The sequence below is a fragment of the Pygocentrus nattereri genome, chromosome 15 (assembly GCF_015220715.1).
Source record: "Pygocentrus nattereri isolate fPygNat1 chromosome 15, fPygNat1.pri, whole genome shotgun sequence".
Taxonomy (NCBI): domain Eukaryota; kingdom Metazoa; phylum Chordata; class Actinopteri; order Characiformes; family Serrasalmidae; genus Pygocentrus; species Pygocentrus nattereri.
Window position 1 is genome coordinate 31,592,564 of NC_051225.1, and position 22,033 is coordinate 31,614,596.

Here is a 22,033-nt window from a genome sequence, read left to right on the forward strand (position 1 = left end):
ATAGCTGTGGACAAAGCACGTGGCATTTTTCAATGGTGAGTACATGTGTTTATGCATTTTTAACGTTTCTGTTGGTTGCTGTAGGTAGGGTGATCTTTTACGCCTGCTTTTTAGTGGGCAAGACAACACATTGTGTAGCCAAGAGCTTGTCTTTTGTGGAACATAGCTGCCAATTATTTCTACATCACTTTTATTCCAGCTATATTGTTTCAATCCGGAGAGACAGAGGCCACATGGACTGGTAACCCATCGACAGCCTTCATTACTTGCCCAGTGATATTGTCTAAAGCGGAAGTATAGTCTAGTTTTACACAACATTTTTTCCATTGCAAGAGATCATGTGTTTTGCCATGTGTAATGTGTTCTCTGCAGTGTTTGTGAGACTTTTCAGTGATGGAGACTTACACGGTGTTGAGCTGGTTTAGAAATTTCACTCTGTTTTTTTCAACCCTAATAGGTCTTAAGTTCCTACCTGCATTTAGCCCAAAAATTCTCATGGTTGTCCCAAGACATGCATTTTCAGTACAAGATCACACCTGGCTCCATGAGGCTACATACAGAGAAGTGGAAAATAAACAACAAAAATAATACGCCAAACATTTCTCTTACATATTTTTAAATTTGAAAGTTAACTATTGGACAAAAATGAGTGCATGCTTTATTAAATATTATTGTAACTGATTTCAATGAAGGTCTTCATCAGGATTTAAACACATGGAGCTGATTCAGCAGCTGCACCTTTGTCAGGGATTCCAGCCTTAAGTAAACTGCAGAAATTATTATTATTGGCAAACTGTTGTTATGAGTCTGCACTGCACTGAGTTTTTTTTTTCTGGCCAGACACCATCTTTCAAACTTTGGCTTCATTTGTAATAGAAAAGGCTTCAGGAAAACTCAACTGTTTCATTGCTGAAGCCCATGTGGGATGGTTACCTGTGGCAGAACCTCCACACATTTCTAATGGTCTCTTTCTTTTCTTTGATCTCTCTTTTTGTCTTCCTTCTAATGACAAAGCTTCAAAAACGAGAAAGGACATGCAGGGCGTTTATGAAGGTATACTTGAGCCACGCTACCGTTATCACTGTGTTCTCTTCACGTCCCTCCCCCACTTTTCTGTCCCTCCTTCCTTGACTCTGCTCAGCGGCATGTTCCTGTCGTCCTGCCATATAGCTTCTCATTCTCTCCATCACTCCCTGCATTTTGAACTGCCAGTGCCCTCCATGCTCTTGCCATATATAATGTATTCGGTGGCTTGGATTCTTTTGCTGCTACTAATCTTATTCCAGCCTGATGCAGGGTTTTGTTTTCAGTTTGTTTTTTCTCTTCGTTTTCTTTTAATTTAATTTTTCTTTCAATTGACGTTCTGATTTGCAGCTTGTCAGCTTGTGGCCTTTTATTCTTTCTGGAGGCTGAATTCGAATGGCTACATTAAGTGTGAAGCAGGACGTCTTTTTCAGTGCTGAATCAAGATCATGAAAACATTGTTATTCTTAAAGCTGTGATTTCTTCTTATGGAGCTGGTGCCTAGTGGGTTTGGGCAGTATGATGTACCGCGGTACGTGCATATGATTGACGGTATTTCAAAATTATGACATGTCCGATTTCTATTCCATGTCTGAACGGATAAATAAGCCACCCATTTATGTTTTAGAGGGCTCACCGATTGCTGGTGTGTGAGCTCAGTAATAAGTGGCACTAACAGGAAAAAAAGGGAGAAATCAGAGCCAAGAAAAAACCTCAGAAAAACTAAGCATGACAGCAGTTCAGCCACAAGAAGAGCTACGTGAATCAGAATCACATTCTGTGTGCACACCATTGAGCGTGCTCCATTTCAGCTTTCATTCTAACACTAGTCAATCGATTTGTGCTATCCTCTAAATGAATGTTATTTTAACCTCTTTATTTAAACGTCATTTAATCATGATGTTTAATCACCCCACATCCACCCAGTTGCTCTGGTAATACTATATACCATGGATTTTTTGGTGACAGTTTGAAGGTAGTAAAAAAGGGAATACGCCCAACATTAGAGCCATTGTTTTTAGAGGAGAAACCCACTATGGTGCGGAAAGAGCCTGAGGTTAAACAACCCATGTAATTTGCAGAGGGTTAAATTATCTGCGAAGTAAAACTGCGTGCATGTAAACGCGAGCAGGGTGGTTCGGCTTGGACACTGGGGCATCCGGACAGAATTGAAGCATAATTACAATGCATTCTATGAGTGATTGGACAGTGACACATTTTTTGTTGTTTATTATTAGGACCATAATTAATTGGACAGTTGGCTGTCATATTGTACTTGGCCAGCTACATGTTGTTGCATCATACAGCTGATTCTAGATGTAGCATTTGCATCTGGAGTCTTTCAGCATGAGGTCCATGGAAATGTGAGTTATAGTACAGTAGGTCATCACAAAGCTGAACAATCAGAATAAATAAATGAACCCAGTGGTTGCCACAGAGGCCACAGTAGTGTATGATTAAAGTATACTTTTAATCATCAAATGAAACTGCAAAACAAGTTAAGAACATCACAGTGAAGACTTAGATCTATTAAAGGCTACCATACACAGAAGAGTACACAGTGTAACCTCATTGAATTTACCACAAGAAGTAAACTATGGGTAAGCCGCAGGTCAGACTACAGCAGTTTGTATGGCTCTGGGACAACGTTCTATGTGTGCATAAAATGAAAATGAACCTGTCCTAGAGTTCCAGACAGAGGAAAGTGTGGTGATAAAAAAAAAAGAGCATGCTCATGACCCAAAGCAAACCATCTCATCTGTGAAACATGAAAGCGCATGTGTGGCTGCCATTTAAACTGGCCCACTTGTCTTTATTGATCGCAGAAGCAGAATTCTACAGAATCATCTTAATAGCTCTGATCCAACGAAATGTCTCAAAACTCACCTTCCAGCAGGACAACGAGCTGAACGAAATAGAGACCAAGAACTGCAATGTTATTGACAGGCAAAGTCAGACATCTGGCTTGAACCTTATTGAGCATCTATTGCATTTACCAAGAGCAAGACTGAAGGCAAAAAACACTGAAATGAGTAGAAAGTAAATATAGCTGCATTATAAGACAGGAGTAGCATCACCCAGGAAGCACTTAGTGATATCTTTGGGTGGCAGACCTAAAGCTGGATTAGCATCGAAGTACCAAACATGACATTTTTATCTCAGATTATGGTAATTTTTCCAATTACGTATGGCCTCTTAAAATAGGGAGACTCTGTATTAAAAGGGCTGTGTTTCCTGTGGTTCACCCAATGTAGATGTAAATATCCTTGAATTCAAGCTGACATTACACACCTTAACCCCATCATCCTTTCATTTCATTTCAGATCCAGCGTGCTGGAATACAGAGCCAGAACAACAAAAATTGTGTCGCTGTGTATGTCCTCGTGTACATATGTGCTGCACTGTATATAGGGCACTTTGTCAACTTTCCTTATTGCTTGCGCTTGAATGAAATGTGCTGTTACGAAAGTCAATCAAAAAAAATTTGATTGACAAATTACATGGAGCTAATGCTGTCAAGGTGTATTTGTTTGTTTTCATGGTCATACGCTGACCGCTGCTGACATAGACTGAGAGATTTGACCTCTGACCGTGGTGTTGTCATAATTGCTGACACCACTGTTTCTTGTGGCTGCAGGCTATCGTGGATACGGTTGACAACCTCCTCCGTCCTGAGGCTCTGAAGTCCTGGCGAGACATGAACAGCACAGAGCAGACACACGCTGCAACCATGTTACTGGATACTCTGGAGGAAGGAGCTTTCGTCCTTGCTGACAATCTTATGGAACCAGCCATTGTGAAAGTGCCAGCTAGCAATATAAGTGAGTATCACCAGTGAAGGATGCGTAGATAATTTAAATGAATAATACACAGTGATGGGCACTGTATCTTTGGGAGCTGTGGACACAGCAGAGTATTCAGCAATACAAGCTATATATGTTGAGCCTGTTTCCTCCCTGCTTGTGCTACAGTGTTTACTGGAGTAGCAGACTGGGAGTTTGGACTATGGGTTATCAATCAGGTGTGCTTGTTAGAATTTTAGGACCATGCCCAGATAACCAGTGGTTCTAAAGCAGTCTTTATCATATTTTTTATTTTTTTCATTCAGACTTCAGTGGATGTTTAATGTAGCACTGCACTTTTATATTGCGCAAACATTTTTAATATTTTATACTTTCTTTCCTGGAACTTGAAATATTGTGATATTTTTGCCTGTAGTAATAGCAATAGGCTCAGGCAGCAATGCTAAAAATTCCGATTACACAAATTCCTTCTCTTATCATCTCTATTTATCTGTCTCTGTCTCTCTCTTTCTGTCTAGTCCTTGATGTTTACGTGCTGAGCACAGATGGCCAGGTGCAGGATTTCAAGTTTCCACAGAGCAGCAAGGGCGGTATATCTATCCAGCTGTCTGCCAATACTGTTAAGCTGAACAGTCGGAATGGTAAGCCCCATCGCTTACATGCGCGCACACACACACACACACACACACACGCACTCACTTCTCAGGCAGAAGTAGAAGTAGAAGTGTTTATAGAGCGGGAGGAGTGTTAACTGCTGCTGCTTTTTTTTTCCCCTGCTGTAACCATGGAGAAGGTGGCAACTGTCAAACTGGTCTTTCACTGTAGCCTGTGGTCTGTGAATCTGAACCTGCAGCTTTGACATATGTATCTTTCAGTATGTAACACGAGGCTCGTTTCAGGTGCCTGCTTTCAGATGATTATTTCATGCTGCAAAAATATGTTGCGTGAACATTACCTTAAGGGTGTTGGATCGAGACTTCAAAATACTTACATAAAGCATTTCTGGCATTGACAGAGCAGATGAATGAGCTTTCATAAACGCTTATAAAAAGAAACATGCTCACACACTCTGCACAACAATCACATCATAATGGATGGCAGTGGATTTACCTACAGGACTGGCCTTCTGGCCATGAAGCTTAAAAAGATTTTAATAGATAATTCCCATTGACACTGTCTGAAAATTGACATAACATGTATCCAGAAATTGGCCCTTGAAGCGCCGCATGGCTTAAGATAAATGATAAATGAAGAATCAAGAATTTAAACCTCCCGACAAAAGATGTCATTAGTCAAGCTGCTGCTGTAATACCCCATGTTCTTTTCTCTTTTTAAAGAAATCTAAATCTGATTCAGTTAGGACAAATGACATTTAAAAAAAAGCTGCAGTAAGATTCAGCTTCAATTTATTCAAATTTCCTGGTATATTTCAGCATTCCCATTATGGTGACCACAGTTCGGAGGGCAGCTGGAACAGAATTTGGAGTTGAGAAACAGCTGATAATAGTCTATAATGATAATTCTCTTCACTCATTTCAAGTCATTATGAGTACCTTCTGTTCTTCCTGCTATTTCAGATTGTTTTCAATTTTCAAGTCACTTGTGTATAAAGAGAGGATTAGTGCATGAAAGAGAGGTTTAAAAGGTTTAGGTAGTGGAGATTTGTTTCACAGATGCCAAGTGCGCTTTAGGGGTGTGAACCTTAAGCTTTACTACAATACAGTTTTAGTTTATAAAGCAGCAGCTTGATATTAGATCGTATTTGGTTGATGGTGAATATTTATCGAATTCTACCTGAATGAAAGCCGTAAGTGGATACTTGAGTCTTTCAAGTGTGACCGCACAAAAACTGAAAAAAGAAAGGATTTTTACTTTGAAATTACTCTAAAACACAAAAAAATGGTACTTTTACAACATGGAACAACCCATTTTTGTTGGATTGATAGAACTGCATCATAGCCTTCAGAATTGATGCAATGATTACAATTGATGTATTACATGCCTACGCTCGTCTTTTCTGTTGGGACAAAGATCTGGACAGTACATTTCTTTCCTACGGGAACATTGTATGGCAGCTTATTGATTTCAGACTTGACAGACTTATGACTGACGCCATCTCTTTGAAACGGTTTCAGACGAGACTGTCTAAAGACTCTTAGTCATATTAATAATGTGGGAATGCCGGGTATGACTCTGCATATCTTTGTGGCTCCTGGCTATCAGCAGTTTTTGCTCAAATACTGCTGCCATGGACATTTGTCTCACACCTTCCCCAACTCCCACCTTCCTCCTAAATGTTAATCCTGCTCTCCAGCTTTCGATCACACACAGCAGATGTTTTTTCACACCTGTACAGCGACAAAGAACACCATCCTTCATTACTGTTATCCACCTGACCATCCATTAGTGAATGCCTGAACTTCAGTTTATTGACTATTGTGGCCTGTTTGACATTTTTTGCTTGGTCTCAGGAAGCAAAACTATCGCTATCAAGGCATTGATCTCTATTTCTATTCTGTCAGAGCTGCCATATAATCATGTTGAACATTAAAATGTCAATTTCAAAAAGAGATTTTCTGGATTGTATCCAATCATATAAGATCGTATAAGGTTATAAAGGAGTCATCCTGCACTTCATGAGCATAGAATACTCAGCCCTTCCTTTTCTCTCTTTCTTGTCTTTTGCAGGTGTTGCCAAGTTGGTTTTTGCTCTGTACAAAAATCTGGGCCAGTTCCTGAGCACAGAGAACGCAACGATCAAACTTGGCAGCGAGGCTCACGGCCGCAACCTCTCCGTGGCGGTGAACTCTGACGTCATCGCCGCCTCAATCAACAAGGAGTCCAGTCGCGTCTTCATAACAGAGCCTGTGATTTTTACCCTGGAACACATCGATGTGAGTCCTGCTGATAGACAAACACACAAAGTTTATGCACAGCAGGAGAGGGCAGCTAGACAGAAAAGATAAGAGTACAAAGTACAAACTTTATTTCATTTTAAAATATCTTGCAAGGTCATAGAGGAGTTTGTTTAAGCCATCGAACATGAAATTAACTAAGAATGAACTGGTGATTATTAGGGGGTCTAGACGAAATTCTTAATGAATACTAATTCGTTCGTCGACATTAGGATGTAAATGATGCAATTTCCCTTTTTTTCGATTGGAAAATTAACTCCCAGATTAGCCGTACAATGTGGGATGAAATTACCGGAGGACCAATTATCTTCTGTCTTTTAAAGTTGTCAGAAGTGCTCCCAGAGGAGCCCCAGCTTGATTTTTGCTCTCTATCAAAGTAATTGTGTGATTTTCACAGACATGCCTTCAAACCATTATACTCCCTATTAGCACCTCATATAATCAATGGTCCCATGCTAGATTTCTCAGTTGTTTAGCAATGGGACTACACACTGAGTATTTAGTGTTTCCTACGAGGGAGATGCATCATTAGCTTGTCAAGGGGAACGATGAATGCTATGCAATTTAGGTGTGGAGATTATGAATATGTCTTTTTTTCCGTGCACAGATGCAACACTACTTCAACTCAAACTGCTCCTTTTGGAATTACTCTGAGAGAAGCATGATGGGATACTGGTCCACACAAGGTTGCAGGCTCATTGATTCCAACAAAACCCACACAACCTGCTCCTGCAGCCATCTCACAAATTTTGCCATTCTCATGGCTCATCAAGAAGTATTGGTAAGAAATGCAGCACATCAGATTCATAACTTGGTCCCCTAATCCATTCCCTCTTATTTGTTGAACAAAAACAAAAACAGGCTGTGTTTTATAGCCCTTAGCAAGCTAGAACAGATGGTTGTGACAGACATGATGTATCATTGGCTTGGCAAGCCATTTATCTCTTCTACTGATAAACGGATATTTTCTCTCCCTCCTTTCTCTTGTTCACCAGGGCCCGGATGGCTTGCACAAGTTGCTCCTGACAGTCATCACGCGAGTGGGCATTGTGGTCTCCCTTATCTGCCTTGGCATGTGCATATTCACTTTCTGCTTTTTCCGAGGCCTGCAGAGCGACAGGAACACGATCCACAAAAACTTCTGCATAAACCTCTTCATTGCTGAACTCACCTTCCTAATTGGCATCGATATGACAGAGTACAGGGTAAGCTTTGAGACTTGGCCATTGATTTTGTGATTCAGTTACTCCTTTTGTGTCTAATCATACCAAGATGTCTCTCTCCACAAGAAAGTTAAACCTTCTTTTTTGAAGTCTTGAGTAAGGATAATTGGTGTGCTGTATGATATTGGATTTTGAACTAATTAGCATAATATAGGAATCGTACTTTTGCAAACTAGGCCTAGGTGTTTTAACCACTTCTAATGAAATATATATATATATATATATATATATATATATATATATATATATATATATATATGTATGTATTAAGTTTTCTAAATGTGTGTATGTGTATATATATATATATATATATATATATATATATATATATATATGCATACATGCCTTAAGGGAAATATAATTTTGGCTTAATTTTGTCTGTGTGCAGCATTTAACATGCAAATAAATAAAATTTATTGAAATTCATGAGTAGAACTGGCCAGATTTCTCCAGGCTTTTGAAGGATGTAGTTGTGCTCAGTCATCCCAAAACCTGTCATTTTCAACTCTTTCTAAGCAATCAATCACTAGGGAGAATATTATTATTAGAATTATTATTATTATTACTATTAGAATAAAATGAATAATTTTAACTATAAAACCAAGTTCATTTACTGTGATTAACTTGTGGAAATGCAGTCAGTTGACTTAGTTCTGTGCAGTACCAACTTTGATGGTCCAGTTGTTTCTTTCTCTCGTTATCTTTCAGAAAAGTGTTTGAACTAGTTTTAAACAATTCATCACACCATTTCAAAAAACGGTCTTGGATCATAGTTTGTGTCTTTTAACATACCTGCTACATTTTAATCAAACACTGTGGGATTGACTTTCTTCTTAAACACCTAAAATATCAATGGACCTGATTATCAAATTACCCAAATTTCACATAAGTATATGCACAATCATTCTGATGATGCATACCAAATGTGACCTAGAATGGCCTTCATGGGGTGCTACAGTGCACAAATGATTTGAAATGATAAATTACATTGTAACTATGGTTCACTGTGGCATGAAGACAAGCAGTGATGTCAGATGATTAATTTATTTTGCATTGATTTTTCTCCAAAAAAATGATTAAAAATAGGATTTCTCATCATTTGTCATATAGCTGCAAAAATGCCCTATCAAAGTGTAGTGCTTTGACCCCGATGATTACCATTTTAGATTTTGGGTGTAGTTATTCTTCTGGAAAGAAAAATATTTTTTCCAAGATATATGCAGCCCACTATCCTTGGACTAAATCCAGTTACACTAATCCACTCATAATGACCAACATATTAAAAAAAATCAATAACTATTAAAACTACAGGCAAATGACTTGAAATTTGAATGTAAAAACATTCATGCGGTTTACCATCCTTTTCCTCACCAGCAGGTATGAAGTATATGCAACAAACTCTTTTTTTCCATGCATCCAAGTAAAATCATAGGCCAGAGGTGGTTTTTGGTGTTTGTGCACAACGAGCAAGAATATATTTTGTTTTTTATTTTCTACCTCTGTGCATAAATGTAAATGATATTGAATGCTCTGAGTAAACGCTGAGCATTATAGCGTACCCATGTGTGGCTAGGTTGTCTTACAGTTGTGGTCAAAGGTAAACTGAACTAAATGAGCCAGCGCATGCTGATATGCTAAGGGCGAAGCCTGGCAGCAGGCTCACACCATGTAATAGATCGAAATGACATTAGGCCCATATTGAAGCATAAATCACTGAAATTGTCCACTTTATCAGCATGAGTATAAAGATAAGATATTAAAATATAACTTAACCTAAGCACAACTCATCCAATCTGACATGCCCATTATTTTTGGAAATAAATAAAAAAATTAGAAAGAAAAAAGAAGAGGCTTCCTTGTAAGACTTCAGAGCTTCTCTTTGTGAATTTGAATGTTTTATTATATTCTTTTAAACATTTTGTTGACGGGGAGCGCAACAGAAATACTGCGGTCTAATTCTTCCGAGCGTACACCTTGTTCCCCTCTAACTAAAAATATTTAACAAAATGTGATGCATTCTGCTGTGTTCAGACATTCTGAGGACTATACTGATTCTTTGCATCAGACACATAAATGCGATTGCCATGTTTTTGTTTATCGTCTGTGTCTGTTTATCTTACTGAAGTGTTTTGTTTATGTCACAGATTGACTGTTCGGTCATTGCTGGGATCTTGCATTATTTCTTCCTGGCCTCTTTTGCTTGGATGTGCTTGGAGGGAGTTCAGCTCTATCTCATGCTGGTGGAGGTCTTTGAGAGCGAATATTCGCGGAAGAAATATTATTACGTCTCGGGCTACCTCCTTCCTGCCATTGTGGTGGGGGTCTCTGCAGTAGTGGACTACAGAAGCTATGGGACAACAAAAGCGTAAGTGAACACAGATTTGCTTTTTTATGAGCTGTGTGGATTTCTATTGTTTAAAGTGTCTCTTGTACACAAGGAGACCAGAGCCTTATGAGAATCTCCACTGTGGATGAGTTAAGCGTATAGGGAGCATATTGCCTTGAACACAGACACATGCACTCACTAAGTCTACAGAGGACACCTGAAGTGACTGTGGTTTTCATCACTTTGTTAGTGTGTTTGGCTCAAAGAGCCTCTGGCGACCTCTTGTTTGTAAAATGCTCTCTAACAAAGACAAGTGCCGCACTGGAAAAAGGCTTTTACGCAGATTAATGATGGTGTTTTAGCTCAGGCTGGACTCTAGAGGTGGGAAGGGCTCCTCCTTACATTGTTCATTAATGTGTGCCTAAAACAGGTCGAACTGCACTGTTTAGGCTTCTCTTCAAACTGCCAGTATGACTGAATGCAGTAATGCAGCATCACATGCAACTGTAGAAGGAAATGGAGAAAAAGAGAGATTTTTGGTTTGAAGTCATTTTCTTGTGTTGCAGGCTTTTCTCTGTGTGTGTGCGTGTGTGTGTGTGTGTGTGTCTTCTGTGGTTTCTATTAGCACGGTGTAAGTTTGCACTAATTTAGATAATCAATATATCCTGCCGGAGGTCACAGACAAGAGCACCTGGATACTTTTACAGACAATTACCATCTTTGAGCTGCATTTAACAGTAATGTATATACTGGCTGGGCAGGCCTACAACATCGTAATGTGATCCACACCAGACGCTATGCTACTTTAGTCAGGGATAGCGTTCTCGCTTTGCCTTTTTTGGTGTAATCCTTATCAAGACAGAACCTTGTTGTCTAAATAAATGCTTTTAACAAGGGTTTTCTTTTTTCCCTTGTAATTTGAACTAGATTTTTAATGGCTTTGATTTTGCCTTCTCTGCAGATGCTGGCTGAGAGTGGACAACCACTTCATTTGGAGCTTCATTGGGCCTGTTACCTTCATCATTATGGTATGTTCAGTTGAATTTTTGGCTCTGTGTGTGTGTGCATCTGCCGCCGTGTGTGCTTACCAAGTGGGAACAAAAGAGTAGAAAAGAGAGGTATTTGCCTCCAGAACTGGCCAGAATGATATGCCTCATAGTTTAAGCAGTAATTGACTTCCCTAAGCCAAGGACAGATGCTGCGACAAGAGGCGCCGCAATGTGAAAACATCAAGCCAGGCTGCCTTTGTTATTCCCCCAGCTTGATTCAACAAATTGTAGCCCTTCGATTTCTGCTCAGATCAGTTCAGTCTCAGCAAACCCAGTCAATATAGTCCACTGTAAGAGGGAAGCACTCTGAAAAAAGCCTTTAAGGCCCTGAATAATGTTTTTTTGTTGTTGTTGGGAATAATTGAACTATAACACAGAGAGCCTTTCTCAAAAAAGCATTCAACTATAATGCATCCTCAGATAATACTCAACATACTCGTGAAGGGCAAGCAAAGGCTGCTTTAGGCCAATGTCCATAAGCAGTAGGCAGTGTATTATTTTCCACAATGTGACTTTTTAAGGAAACTGATAATTGTCTCTTCTGATACAGTACTTCCAGCAGCATTGGTAGAGCTTGTTTTGAGGAGCATAAGGGTGAAGGACATATGGCATATCATATTGACACAGCTGCCGTTCAAGCATGCAATTATTTACTGGTTATGACCCCACTGCCTCCAAGTAGATTGGTGAGCCGCAGAAGCAAGAGGCCTGGGGGAGTTGGGGACAAGATGGAAGGAAAGGAGGGAGGAAAAGAAAGAGAGAATCTAGCAGGTGGCATTCACGAGAGCTGAGTGACTTTGGAGACAGCTCCACAGTCTGTTGGTTTGCCCTCTAATCTCTATTCCTGGCGGATGAGAAAGCGGTCGAAGCTCGTCCTCCTGAAATGAAGAGAGGAGGAGGAAGAGGAGGAGAAGGTGGAGAAATGTTTGACCAGGGCCGAGTTCATTATCCACAGACGACATGACCTCCTTGAACGTTTGTCAGCCATTGAGATTACGGTAATGGAAAGTGCTGTTTGTCTTACAGTGGCGAGTGAGACCTTGGGCCGCCAACACTGAGAGTTATCAAATGTAAAAAAAGAAGAGGAGGAAAAGTGGCAAACAGTGGCAGCTACTAAGATATAGGCTCAGGTGTGCAGTTGCAGATTAGAAGTCGTCCTCAGCAGAAACGTCTGCAAATGGCTCTTTGTGGAGGCATATGAGACACTCTCCTCTGTGGCCTGAAATCGTCTGCTGGTTTGATGTATGTGTTTGCGGTGCCTCTTATAATCAGAATCCATGTTCTAGTCATCTGCAACATAAGGAGCGTGCCCCTTTATGAAGCTGATTTATGGTTGAAGGCTTCGGCTGGACAGCGAGCAGGACTCGCTGCTCTCTAGCCCGTTTCCACAATTGACAATGCGAGATGAAGTACAATGGCTGTGCGTTCTCTAGGGATCCACTGGGACCAAGGTTTCCCCCTAAACCCATGACCCTGGTTTCTCAGCAAATTGGCTTTGTCCTTGTCAGTGAGGAAAGAGGTAGAGGAGGGGGACACAGAAAGAGATCTCATTATTCAAAATGTTACAGTTGCAGCAGCCTGATTTTAAAAAAGAAAGGAAGAAAAAATGCCATCCTGCTGAAACTGATGCTAAGGCCTAGGGTGGTCTTTCAGCTCGTCTTTCTCGCTCTTCTTTTATTATTTTCTACTCCTACATTTGTAAAAATAAAGGTCTTTGAAGAAGCTCATTCATATCCCTAAAGAACATTCCAGTTGAGTGGTTCCAGTTCGTTTTTTTTTTTTTTTTTTTAAGAATCACCCACAGGTTCTTTCAGGAACCAAAAGTGGTTCTCCTATGGCTTTGCTCCAGAGGACCCCTCATTTTTAAGATGTGGGTAACGCCTAGATAAAAGAGATAGTCCTGCAGGCTCTAGGAAGCTTGCCGGCAGCCAGAGGTTGCCCTTCTCCAGGGCACAGGAGGGGGCATTAGCTCCATGAAAAAGAAGGACATGGAAGTAATGAGTGGTCTCAAGGCATTAGTATGCCTTGCAAGCTCGGATCATGACACGTCACGAGCTGTTTGCATCATCCAGGACAGCTCCATCTGCACCTTTAATATTTCATCCGGTTCATCCGGAGTTCAGCGGGCGAGTGCGCACTCGCGACTCCCACGGTGTGGTAAAAAGCTTTCTGTACAGTCCACAGAGTAAGAGCCCAGGGCCTTCTGCATGGATAGCTAGAGAGAGAGAGAGAGAGAGACACACACCGACAGCGACACAGAATATGGGGGGCTAAGTCAGGAGCAGCTCTCACAAAGGTAGCAGAGGCCCCAGGGAGGCCAGAAGGAAAAGTGAGTTGGTGGCTGTGTGGAAGGAGGGGTTACCAGTGTGCTTGGCTGAGTTTCTTTTGCTAGCATTGCGCACACACACACACACACACACACACACACACACACACACACACACACACTCCCCTCCTCCCCTGTCTCATCAGATCCGTGTCACCACTCCAGGCTGTGTGAGAGGCATTTCAAAGTGCCCGAGTCACGCCGGAGCCACAGAGACCACCGGGTCCCCATGAAACAAAACGCAACATCATGGCAATCTGCCATATGAGAAGGGACGATATACTTCTTTTTGCTGTTCTCATCTCACTCCTTTCATTTTCTCTCATCGTTTTTCTGCACAGCCCCAGCAGCTGATTGTGCGAGGGAGGGGGGATATTGATTAGCTCTGCTTTTTGATCGCAGGGGACGAAACAACTAGGATGCGTGACTGGATGACACAGGAAAAAAAAAAAGTCAGAAGAAAGCTCACTTCAGACCACTGAGGTCGTTCAGTCATGCACTGTACTGTGAATATGCTGTCATTTTAGAACGGGAGTTCATAGCACATACTGCACCAAATTATAAAAAGATCTGGCAAGCTCAGCAATTTCAGACTGGCATACTCGCGCAGAGAAAGTGAAATATTCTAATGTGTGTGTGAGGTAGGGATGGGACAGTATTAGAGTTTTCTATCCTGATGAACAACTAAAATTGTCATAGTTCGTGGTGTTACTGTGGTGCTGTAAATATACTGTAAATGTTTCAAATGCACTCATACACAGAGATACTGTAGCTAAAAGCCCTATTTACATTACATGTGCTACATTTTATGAAACAGTGTTTATTTGTATTGTCTGTCAATTAAATAAGTACACAAAGAATAAAAATTCACCATAGGTTTAATTTGAATAGAATTATTTTTAACATGAAAACTAACTACATAAATGTACAAATCAGCTCATAACTAACATAAACATTATGTATTGTGCCTGAATTGTCTTTTGCATGTTTTGCAGGGAGGCTGTATGGTATTCACTTCCATCATGACCTAAAAGATTTTACTGCTGTTAAAATTTTAAATAATATGATTATCATTGAGTTTTTACAGCTCTGTGAAAAAGTCAGAGACCACTCTTGATTTGTTTAATTTCCAGCCATAACAGACACTGCAGGTTATTCTTTTTTTCAGCATTATTTAAAAAAGCAGAAACATATTGCCGTTGTTCAAAGAAAAAAAATGAATAATACACACATTTTCTAAGCCGCTTCTCCCTCAGGGTTGTGAGGGGTGCTGGAGCCTGTCCCGCTGGTCATCAAGCGGAAGGCAGGAAACATCCTGGACAGGTCGACAGTCCATCGCAGGGCAGACAGACAGACATACACAATAAAATGAATAATAATGATCATTATATATAATAAATATGTCCAAAATGGCAGCCTTACAGGAGAAGGCCAAAACATTCTTTACTTTCTATGTAACTCTATGCAAAGAGATTTTATTCCAAGTCATTTTGAAGCATTTTGATTGGTCCGTTCATGCTGAACTTTTCTCAAATGATGTAGAAAAGCAAATATCTAAAAATGGCGATACTTCTCTGTGGGCATCACAGGAATATAAAACATATTTATTTTTCCACCATGTAGTTTGTCCACCTTTTGCCTTCGTCACAGCTCCTGTTCTTTTCAGGAAACTTACTTCCCAATTTTTAAGGAAATCCGCAGGGATATTTTTTTCCAGACCTCCAAAGTTCAGTCTTAGACGTTGGTTGCATTTTTCTGCTTCTCACAATCCAAGTAAGGGTGGGCTCTGATTTTTTCACAGTACTGTGTCATAAAAACTGCTGACCGTCCCGTGCCTAGATTGTGTGTGTATAAGAGAGGAAAAATTGAGCGAGTATGTTAGTCCTCCATTCTTTATTTAAATGTTCTATTTTTATATCTCCCAATTGGAGCATGGAATATGTATGAATGTGTATGTGCATCATTATTTGATTTTATTGTTTTGTCTCATTCAATAGACTATTCTGTCTTGTACTGTCTTTCTGGTCTTCTCTTAACAGCCCCTGTGTTTATCTGTGGTGGATTTTGATCCATTTTTCATGCTCTTATCAATATAGAATGATACCACGGTTGGCTCCAGTCTTCTTGGCTGTGCCCTGCACCATGCAGGATATTGCATTAGGCACTGTCTGAAAAGAAGTTTAGGTGGCCCCTTTCCAAGAAAACAACTAATAAAAATCTTTCTTTTTAATTTTTTTTATTTAGTCATATATCTTCATTTATTAACACAGGCATTATCCTTTTTCGACAGCTTAATCTCATCTTCCTGGTCATCACAATGTACAAAATGGTGAAGCACTCCACTTCATTGAAACCTGACTCCAGCAGGTTGGAAAACATAAAGTAAGTGAAGTTGTTACGAGTCTTTTGATGTCAGCTCACCTGCTCACATGTAGTCCAACAGGCAGGCACTGTTTTCCACATAGTTGATATTATTATTATCATAAAACAAAGGACTAAAAAATTCTTTTTCCCCTTGTTTTGTTGTTGCTTTATTTATTGTATAGGAAGTATTTTACTAAACCACATCTTCTTGGTTAATTCAACCAGGCAGTGCAATTACCAAAGGAATTCAAATGGACTGAAGATTATAATCGTTTCAGACAACTTTTTTTTTTAAATAGGAGTTATGGCTAGAACATCACATAATGATGACATCTATTTTGTGAGTTTCTTTTTAGCATCCACTGTTACAGTGACCACAAAATTCCTCTTGGCACGGCTCCATGTATTTAGCTTAGAGTAAGGCACTGGCTGGATGGCTGGAAGAGCTGTGGAGGGGAGGGGGGTTAAGGCAGAATGAAAGCATTTCCATGTGTTTCTTTTGGGGGAAAAAAAAATCAGGACCTCTTTTAATAGCAGAAAGAGAACATATTTGTCTAGCGAGTTCTGTTTGCCTCCTGGCCCTCCAAATTAGAATTCGATTGAAAAGATGACCTAGAAAGACTTTTTGGTAACACTTAATTTGAAGGCTGCCTAAGTAGGGATTTTGTATCATATGCATAAGCAATAAATAATATGTTTATAAAACATCACTCGAATATTTATGGTAACCATAAGATGGCATGAGATGTTTAATGAAGTAAATGACTTACGTGACAGACATTTATTGTGATATTTGTTCTCACAGTTATGACGCATCAGTCTCAAGCAAAAGAATTTATAAGGCAGAGGCTATTTATTTCACTTTGATCTATTTAAGACCTCCTTGTATCAGTTTTGTAGAAGATTCAGATGCTTTTGAACTTAAGTGATCATTTTCATACATATGTAAAAATATGCTTATACATATACCTACAAAAGTCATGTACTTGAGTTAAAATAGGGACAAACATTCAAAATGACTTGATTTTTAAAAAAAAAATCAAATGTTAATATACTGAGTTCTTACTGTTGATCATTTTTGAACAGTTTTTGAACCATTTACCTGACTTAGCTGTTCATGTCTGCAGTCAGATGGCTCTCTATAATGGCAGTTATAATTTTGTACTTTAACAAAAACACACAGGGTTGAAATATATGGTACGGAGCTTATAGCTAACTCTGTCTTTTATGTTCTGTTAGCTGAAAATGATGCCTTATAACAGTTAGAAAAGGAAGACATGTCACTTTAGTTTAAGGCCTCTTGTGTCAAAATACAATGTTATTTACTTTATAAAATGTCCTACTAATTATAAATTAAAAATTTGCACGTAGCTTTAATAAATGCCAGTCAATGCTTATGTATGCTATGATGTCTCTGTGTAGGCAGCCTTGAAGTAGAGAATCGCTGCCTTTTCTATGTCTGTTTGTAGGTTTTGTTCATGAAAATTCAAAACTGATTTTCATGTCAAAATACAGCATTTAACACTTAATGACCAGATTTTGTTTAATACCTCATCTGTTTTTTATTAATCTGCTACTTCACAACAAATGTTACTGGAACAAGAACTCAGATATGAAAAACCGAGTATGATTATTGATAAGTACAATAATATGAATAGTAATAAGTAAAATATAATAAAAATGAAAACTAAAACCTCATGTTTGAGTGACATGCTGTTGGTTTTCCACTTTTTTTTTTTTTTTTTTTTTTTTTTTTTTTTAAGCTGAGATAACAGGCTGGGGGACTGCAGCCCACCTTGCACTGGATTCACTGTTTGCATGTTGCATGTGGAGAGAGCTAATCTGTGGCATCTCGTTTCTTCTCTTCCCGTTCTCCATTTTTCTCCCTCTCTTTCTCTCTCTTTCTTCCTCTCACTTTCCTTTTACCCAAACCAGTAATTATCGCGTTTGTGATGGCTACTATAATACCGATTTGCCTGGGTAAGCTCTCACCATATATCACAACCTACGGGGGTCACTCATAAAACTTTTACCGCCACCGTAAATTTTACATGGTGGGAACAAAGCAGCACATTTTCTGTTTAACCTGACCTGAGCAGACCCCACTTTGTCTTGTTTTGTTTATCAAACTGGGTTCGAGGACATACATAATATAAATCAAATGTGTTTCTGTTTTGCTGTTCCTTTTGCAAAAGGAAGTAGGAGCTAAAAAGCCCAATATGACTGTAATGCTTTATCACAGTACTGCTTTTGTCTGACCCGGTTCGTAGCATATGTTTCACATTTGTACAGTATCTTGTTGTATACAAGTGAATTGGCTCAGTGCAGTTTGCAATCTCATCATCTGTTTAACATAAAGAATAATAATGATGATCATTTTTCCTCCTGACTCTACCAGCTTCATCCAGTACTTCCTCACTAATTCCAGCTTCAGTTTTTTTTCCTCTCTTTTTTATTTCCTTATTTCTTTTGACTGGACTGCATGCTAATCAAACTGTGATCTGCCTGACCTGATTTTGTCTCTCTCCCCTGCCTACCATGCTCTCTAGCTATGAAGATAATAAACCATTTATCAAGTAAGAGCGTTAGCTAGACGTTCCTTTTTCGGCCTCGTAGTTCTCCCTTTCATCATTCTTACCGCTCTCGTCAGTCTCCCTCTGATACCTCCAGCTCCCTCATCCTCTGTTTAGAGTGCCCGTTCTCCATGTTTGTTTGTCCGGTGCTGTTATCCGTCAGCGCTGGTGTCCGAAGGCTCCCACGGACCTTCACACACCACCTCCTTTGTTTTCCTTTTTTTGGCTGTTCTTTTTCTTTCCTCTAACGGTATCTCTTTGGTTCCTTAGCTAGCCGAGACGTGTTGTCAGCGCCTCCTCAAGTGTAATGGACCCATTTGAAACGATTACAATTCTCAAGTGCAATGTTCCTTCTCTCCTTCTTTTTGAATGCAGCCCAAAAACCACACAAGCATTTCTTCACATAGTAGAGTGGCATGCATAAAATCCCCAGCATTCAAAATGCACTTCTAAATTACTGAGAGCCTAATAGATATACATAATATTCATTTATTCATTTTTTTTTATTCAGATCTCGGTACGTTCCCTTACATTTTCTCATCTCTCCCAGCCTCAGGTTCCAAATGACAAGGACCTGCTTTAAAAACCTTATTCTGCCATAAATGTTGTACAAGCGTGTTTTTTTCCCTCTTTTCTTGAATGTTTTTAGTAGATGTCTTCCTCTCATGTCTTCATCAGTGCTTGTTTTAAAGGTGTAGTAAATGGTGGCGACCTTCAGAGTTGGTGTTGTGTGTCTGCTTTTGAAGGTCCTGGACCCTAGGAGCTTTCGCACTGCTGTGTCTTGTGAGCCTCACCTGGTCCTTCGGATTGTTCTTCATCAATGAGAAATCAGTGGTGCTGGCTTATCTCTTCACCATCTTCAACACCTTCCAGGGGATGTTCATCTTCATCTTTTACTGTCTGCTGCAGAAAAAAGTGAGATTTACTCATTTTATGTGTATGTCAAATTATCAGACACTTCAGAGTCACACCTGGTCCCGACTTTGATTCCTGACTCGTTTTGTTTTACGTTCAGTAACTCAATTATAGAGACATAGAGAGGAGCTTGAGAGGTTAATAAATATAATAGTTGTGTACACAGTCCAAACCTGGAAAGTATTTGGGAAATGTATATTCTAGATTTAATTTGGTTCCAAGAGTTCAGTTGTTAAAAGGAGGGCACGTTCAGTAACTCGAAGAAAAATCCCTTTGAATTGTAGGTTCGTCGAGAGTACAGCAAATGTTTCCGCCACACATACTGTTGCGGTGGCTTGCCAACTGAGAACTCCCACAGTTCCACAAAGACAGCAACAACAAGGACAAGTGCACGCTACTCCTCCGGCACTCAGGTACAGTCGCTACTCTGCATCAGGAAGAACAGAGTTGACCCAGCCTTCTTCCACCGTTTATGAAAAAATATACACTGCAATCTCAAATGATTTGACTATATAAAATGTTTTCTGCAAATGAGGTACTATGCTTACACACTGTGGCATGTTCTTCAGCATGACAGCAAACACTGCATATTGTACCCCCTTTCACTTATAGTCACTTATAAACTTCTCTTTTGCTTTATGTTTTCACTGCTTGGGACATCTGACACTTTATTGGATATTTTCGTTCACTTGATTATCTAGGTTGCCTTGGCTTTTATCTTCTCTGTTATGCATTCTGACAGTCAGCAAGTCCCGATAACAGCAGTGATGGCTCTTTATAAAACCACAGGATGGAAATTTCAGGCAACATGAGAGAAATTAAATCAAGAATTCCAGTCAAATGTTGTAAATTAAGAAATGTGTCAAAGAGACAGTCTAAAGAGAATAATTTGATGAAACAACACCGCCGGGGCCACAGGTGTCAGGAGTTAGGATAAATAAGTTTGTTAAATCTCCAGCATAGTTAGAGATCATTTTCTCCCACTGTTAACGAAGAGAATCGGCCCTTAATTGCTGCCCTTTGCTGTGAATCTAACAGAGTCGAATCAGGAGGATGTGGAACGACACTGTAAGAAAGCAATCTGAATCCTCCTTTATCTCAGGGGACATCAACAGCACATCAACCCTCAACCAAGGTCAGTCAGAAACTACTGATGCTACATGAGAAGAATTTCAGCCTTTTGAGCTCTGTTCTACACTTAATGAGGCAGACTTATCACCAATGAAAAATCACTGTTACTCTGGGCCAAATGAAATGATTTCTCCTCTTAATTGTTACACTTATTCAGTGCTAGTGCTTCAGGTGTTTTTATACCACCTCCAGTACGTTATATTGGAGTGCCCTTGGTCACCCAGTGTTAATCAGATTTCTTTCTCTTCTTCTTTTAATGCCAAAGTGGTTTATTTTTGTCAGTTTTAGAGCAGCTTAATTGAATTTGGCCCAGATTATTGCATTGCATTGTTAGAGCAGTCCATGTAGCAGTCATCCAAACACATTGCTGTTGTCAGGAAAAAACCTAACTTTGTAGGAGAAGGAAAAACATACTTTACTTTTAATGTAAGTCAGTGGAACCAGACTTTTTTTCCAAGTCATTTTGGGCCGTTTCTTTTGGCCCGTTCTTCATGAAATTTACACACAATGTAAATCGCAAGAGGCACTTTCAGATTATGTCAAAAACTAAAAATTGGCAAAAATGGAGATACGAGGTTTTCTTCCGACAACAACGATATGGAAGTCAGTGTCTGCACTAAAATAATCCACATACAGCAACAGAATTGCACATTTTTAAGTTCAGATGTTCTTTTGTGCCTGACATACATAGGCACATCAATTAATCAGGATGTAAGGTGACCTAGTGGATGCTATTTGAAGGATTTAGAAAAAATGTCATTTATTATTTAGCCAGGGCACAAATGTATGATGATGAGAAGATGATGTTCAACTCTAGCTGACCCGAGTGGTAAGGTTGTGTTATTCAGAGTCATTGCTTTGGCTTGCTCTAAAATGCTAAAGCGGCACTTCATGCATGCATAAGTCAGGAGAGCTGACATTCTTTTCCTCTCTTCATGCTTCCGTTCCCTTGTACTGACTGAGACAACAAACATTTTAGAAGAGATCTTTCTTAGTGACTAGCTTTATTTATAGTCCCACCTAAACTGCCAGTGGTGTGAATGAAAATGAAATTTCAAATGAATACAGTCACTCAGGAAATAATATGTTTACCAATTGTTGTCATCCGTCCAGATAAGTGTCAAGATCCTTTCAGATAGGAAAGGGCAATTTTGCAGACTGTGCTTTTTTTTTCTCTAACAGTTTAATTGGCAAGCAGTAGCACATTAGATTGACAGTATTATGGTAAAAAGAATATTTGGTAAAAGTATATTAAACAATACTGTAATTATCAGGATGTAATTATAAAAAAAAAAAAATCAATTTAGTATTGTTTAGGACAAATGTTTGAAAGTCAGAGACCAGCCTTGATATTTTTTAATCTCTGGGGGTAAAACAGCCAATT

General features: G+C 39.5%; 1 protein-coding gene across 50 annotated transcripts in view; it reads left to right on the forward strand.

Annotated features, from left to right (window-relative positions):
- The window catches only part of adgrl2a (adhesion G protein-coupled receptor L2a), a 101,817-nt gene that overhangs the window by 74,016 nt on the left and 5,768 nt on the right, over positions 1–22,033 (forward strand). For 13 of the 50 annotated variants that reach the window (XM_037545231.1, XM_037545251.1, XM_037545255.1 and 10 more), the window contains 14 exons: positions 1,015–1,053; positions 3,662–3,845; positions 4,346–4,468; positions 6,516–6,721; positions 7,350–7,523; positions 7,738–7,947; positions 10,110–10,330; positions 11,253–11,319; positions 15,957–16,048; positions 17,966–18,010; positions 18,580–18,606; positions 19,350–19,518; positions 19,803–19,931; positions 20,557–20,653. In XM_037545231.1, the coding sequence (XP_037401128.1) occupies positions 1,015–1,053; positions 3,662–3,845; positions 4,346–4,468; positions 6,516–6,721; positions 7,350–7,523; positions 7,738–7,947; positions 10,110–10,330; positions 11,253–11,319; positions 15,957–16,048; positions 17,966–18,010; positions 18,580–18,606; positions 19,350–19,518; positions 19,803–19,931; positions 20,557–20,653 (1,783 nt within the window). Of the gene's footprint in view, positions 1–1,014; positions 1,054–3,661; positions 3,846–4,345; positions 4,469–6,515; positions 6,722–7,349; positions 7,524–7,737; positions 7,948–10,109; positions 10,331–11,252; positions 11,320–15,956; positions 16,049–17,965; positions 18,011–18,579; positions 18,607–19,349; positions 19,519–19,802; positions 19,932–20,556; positions 20,654–21,420; positions 21,479–22,033 lie in introns of all 50 variants that reach the window. The other 37 variants (XM_037545259.1, XM_037545266.1, XM_017702345.2 and 34 more) reach the window with 8 other exon arrangements.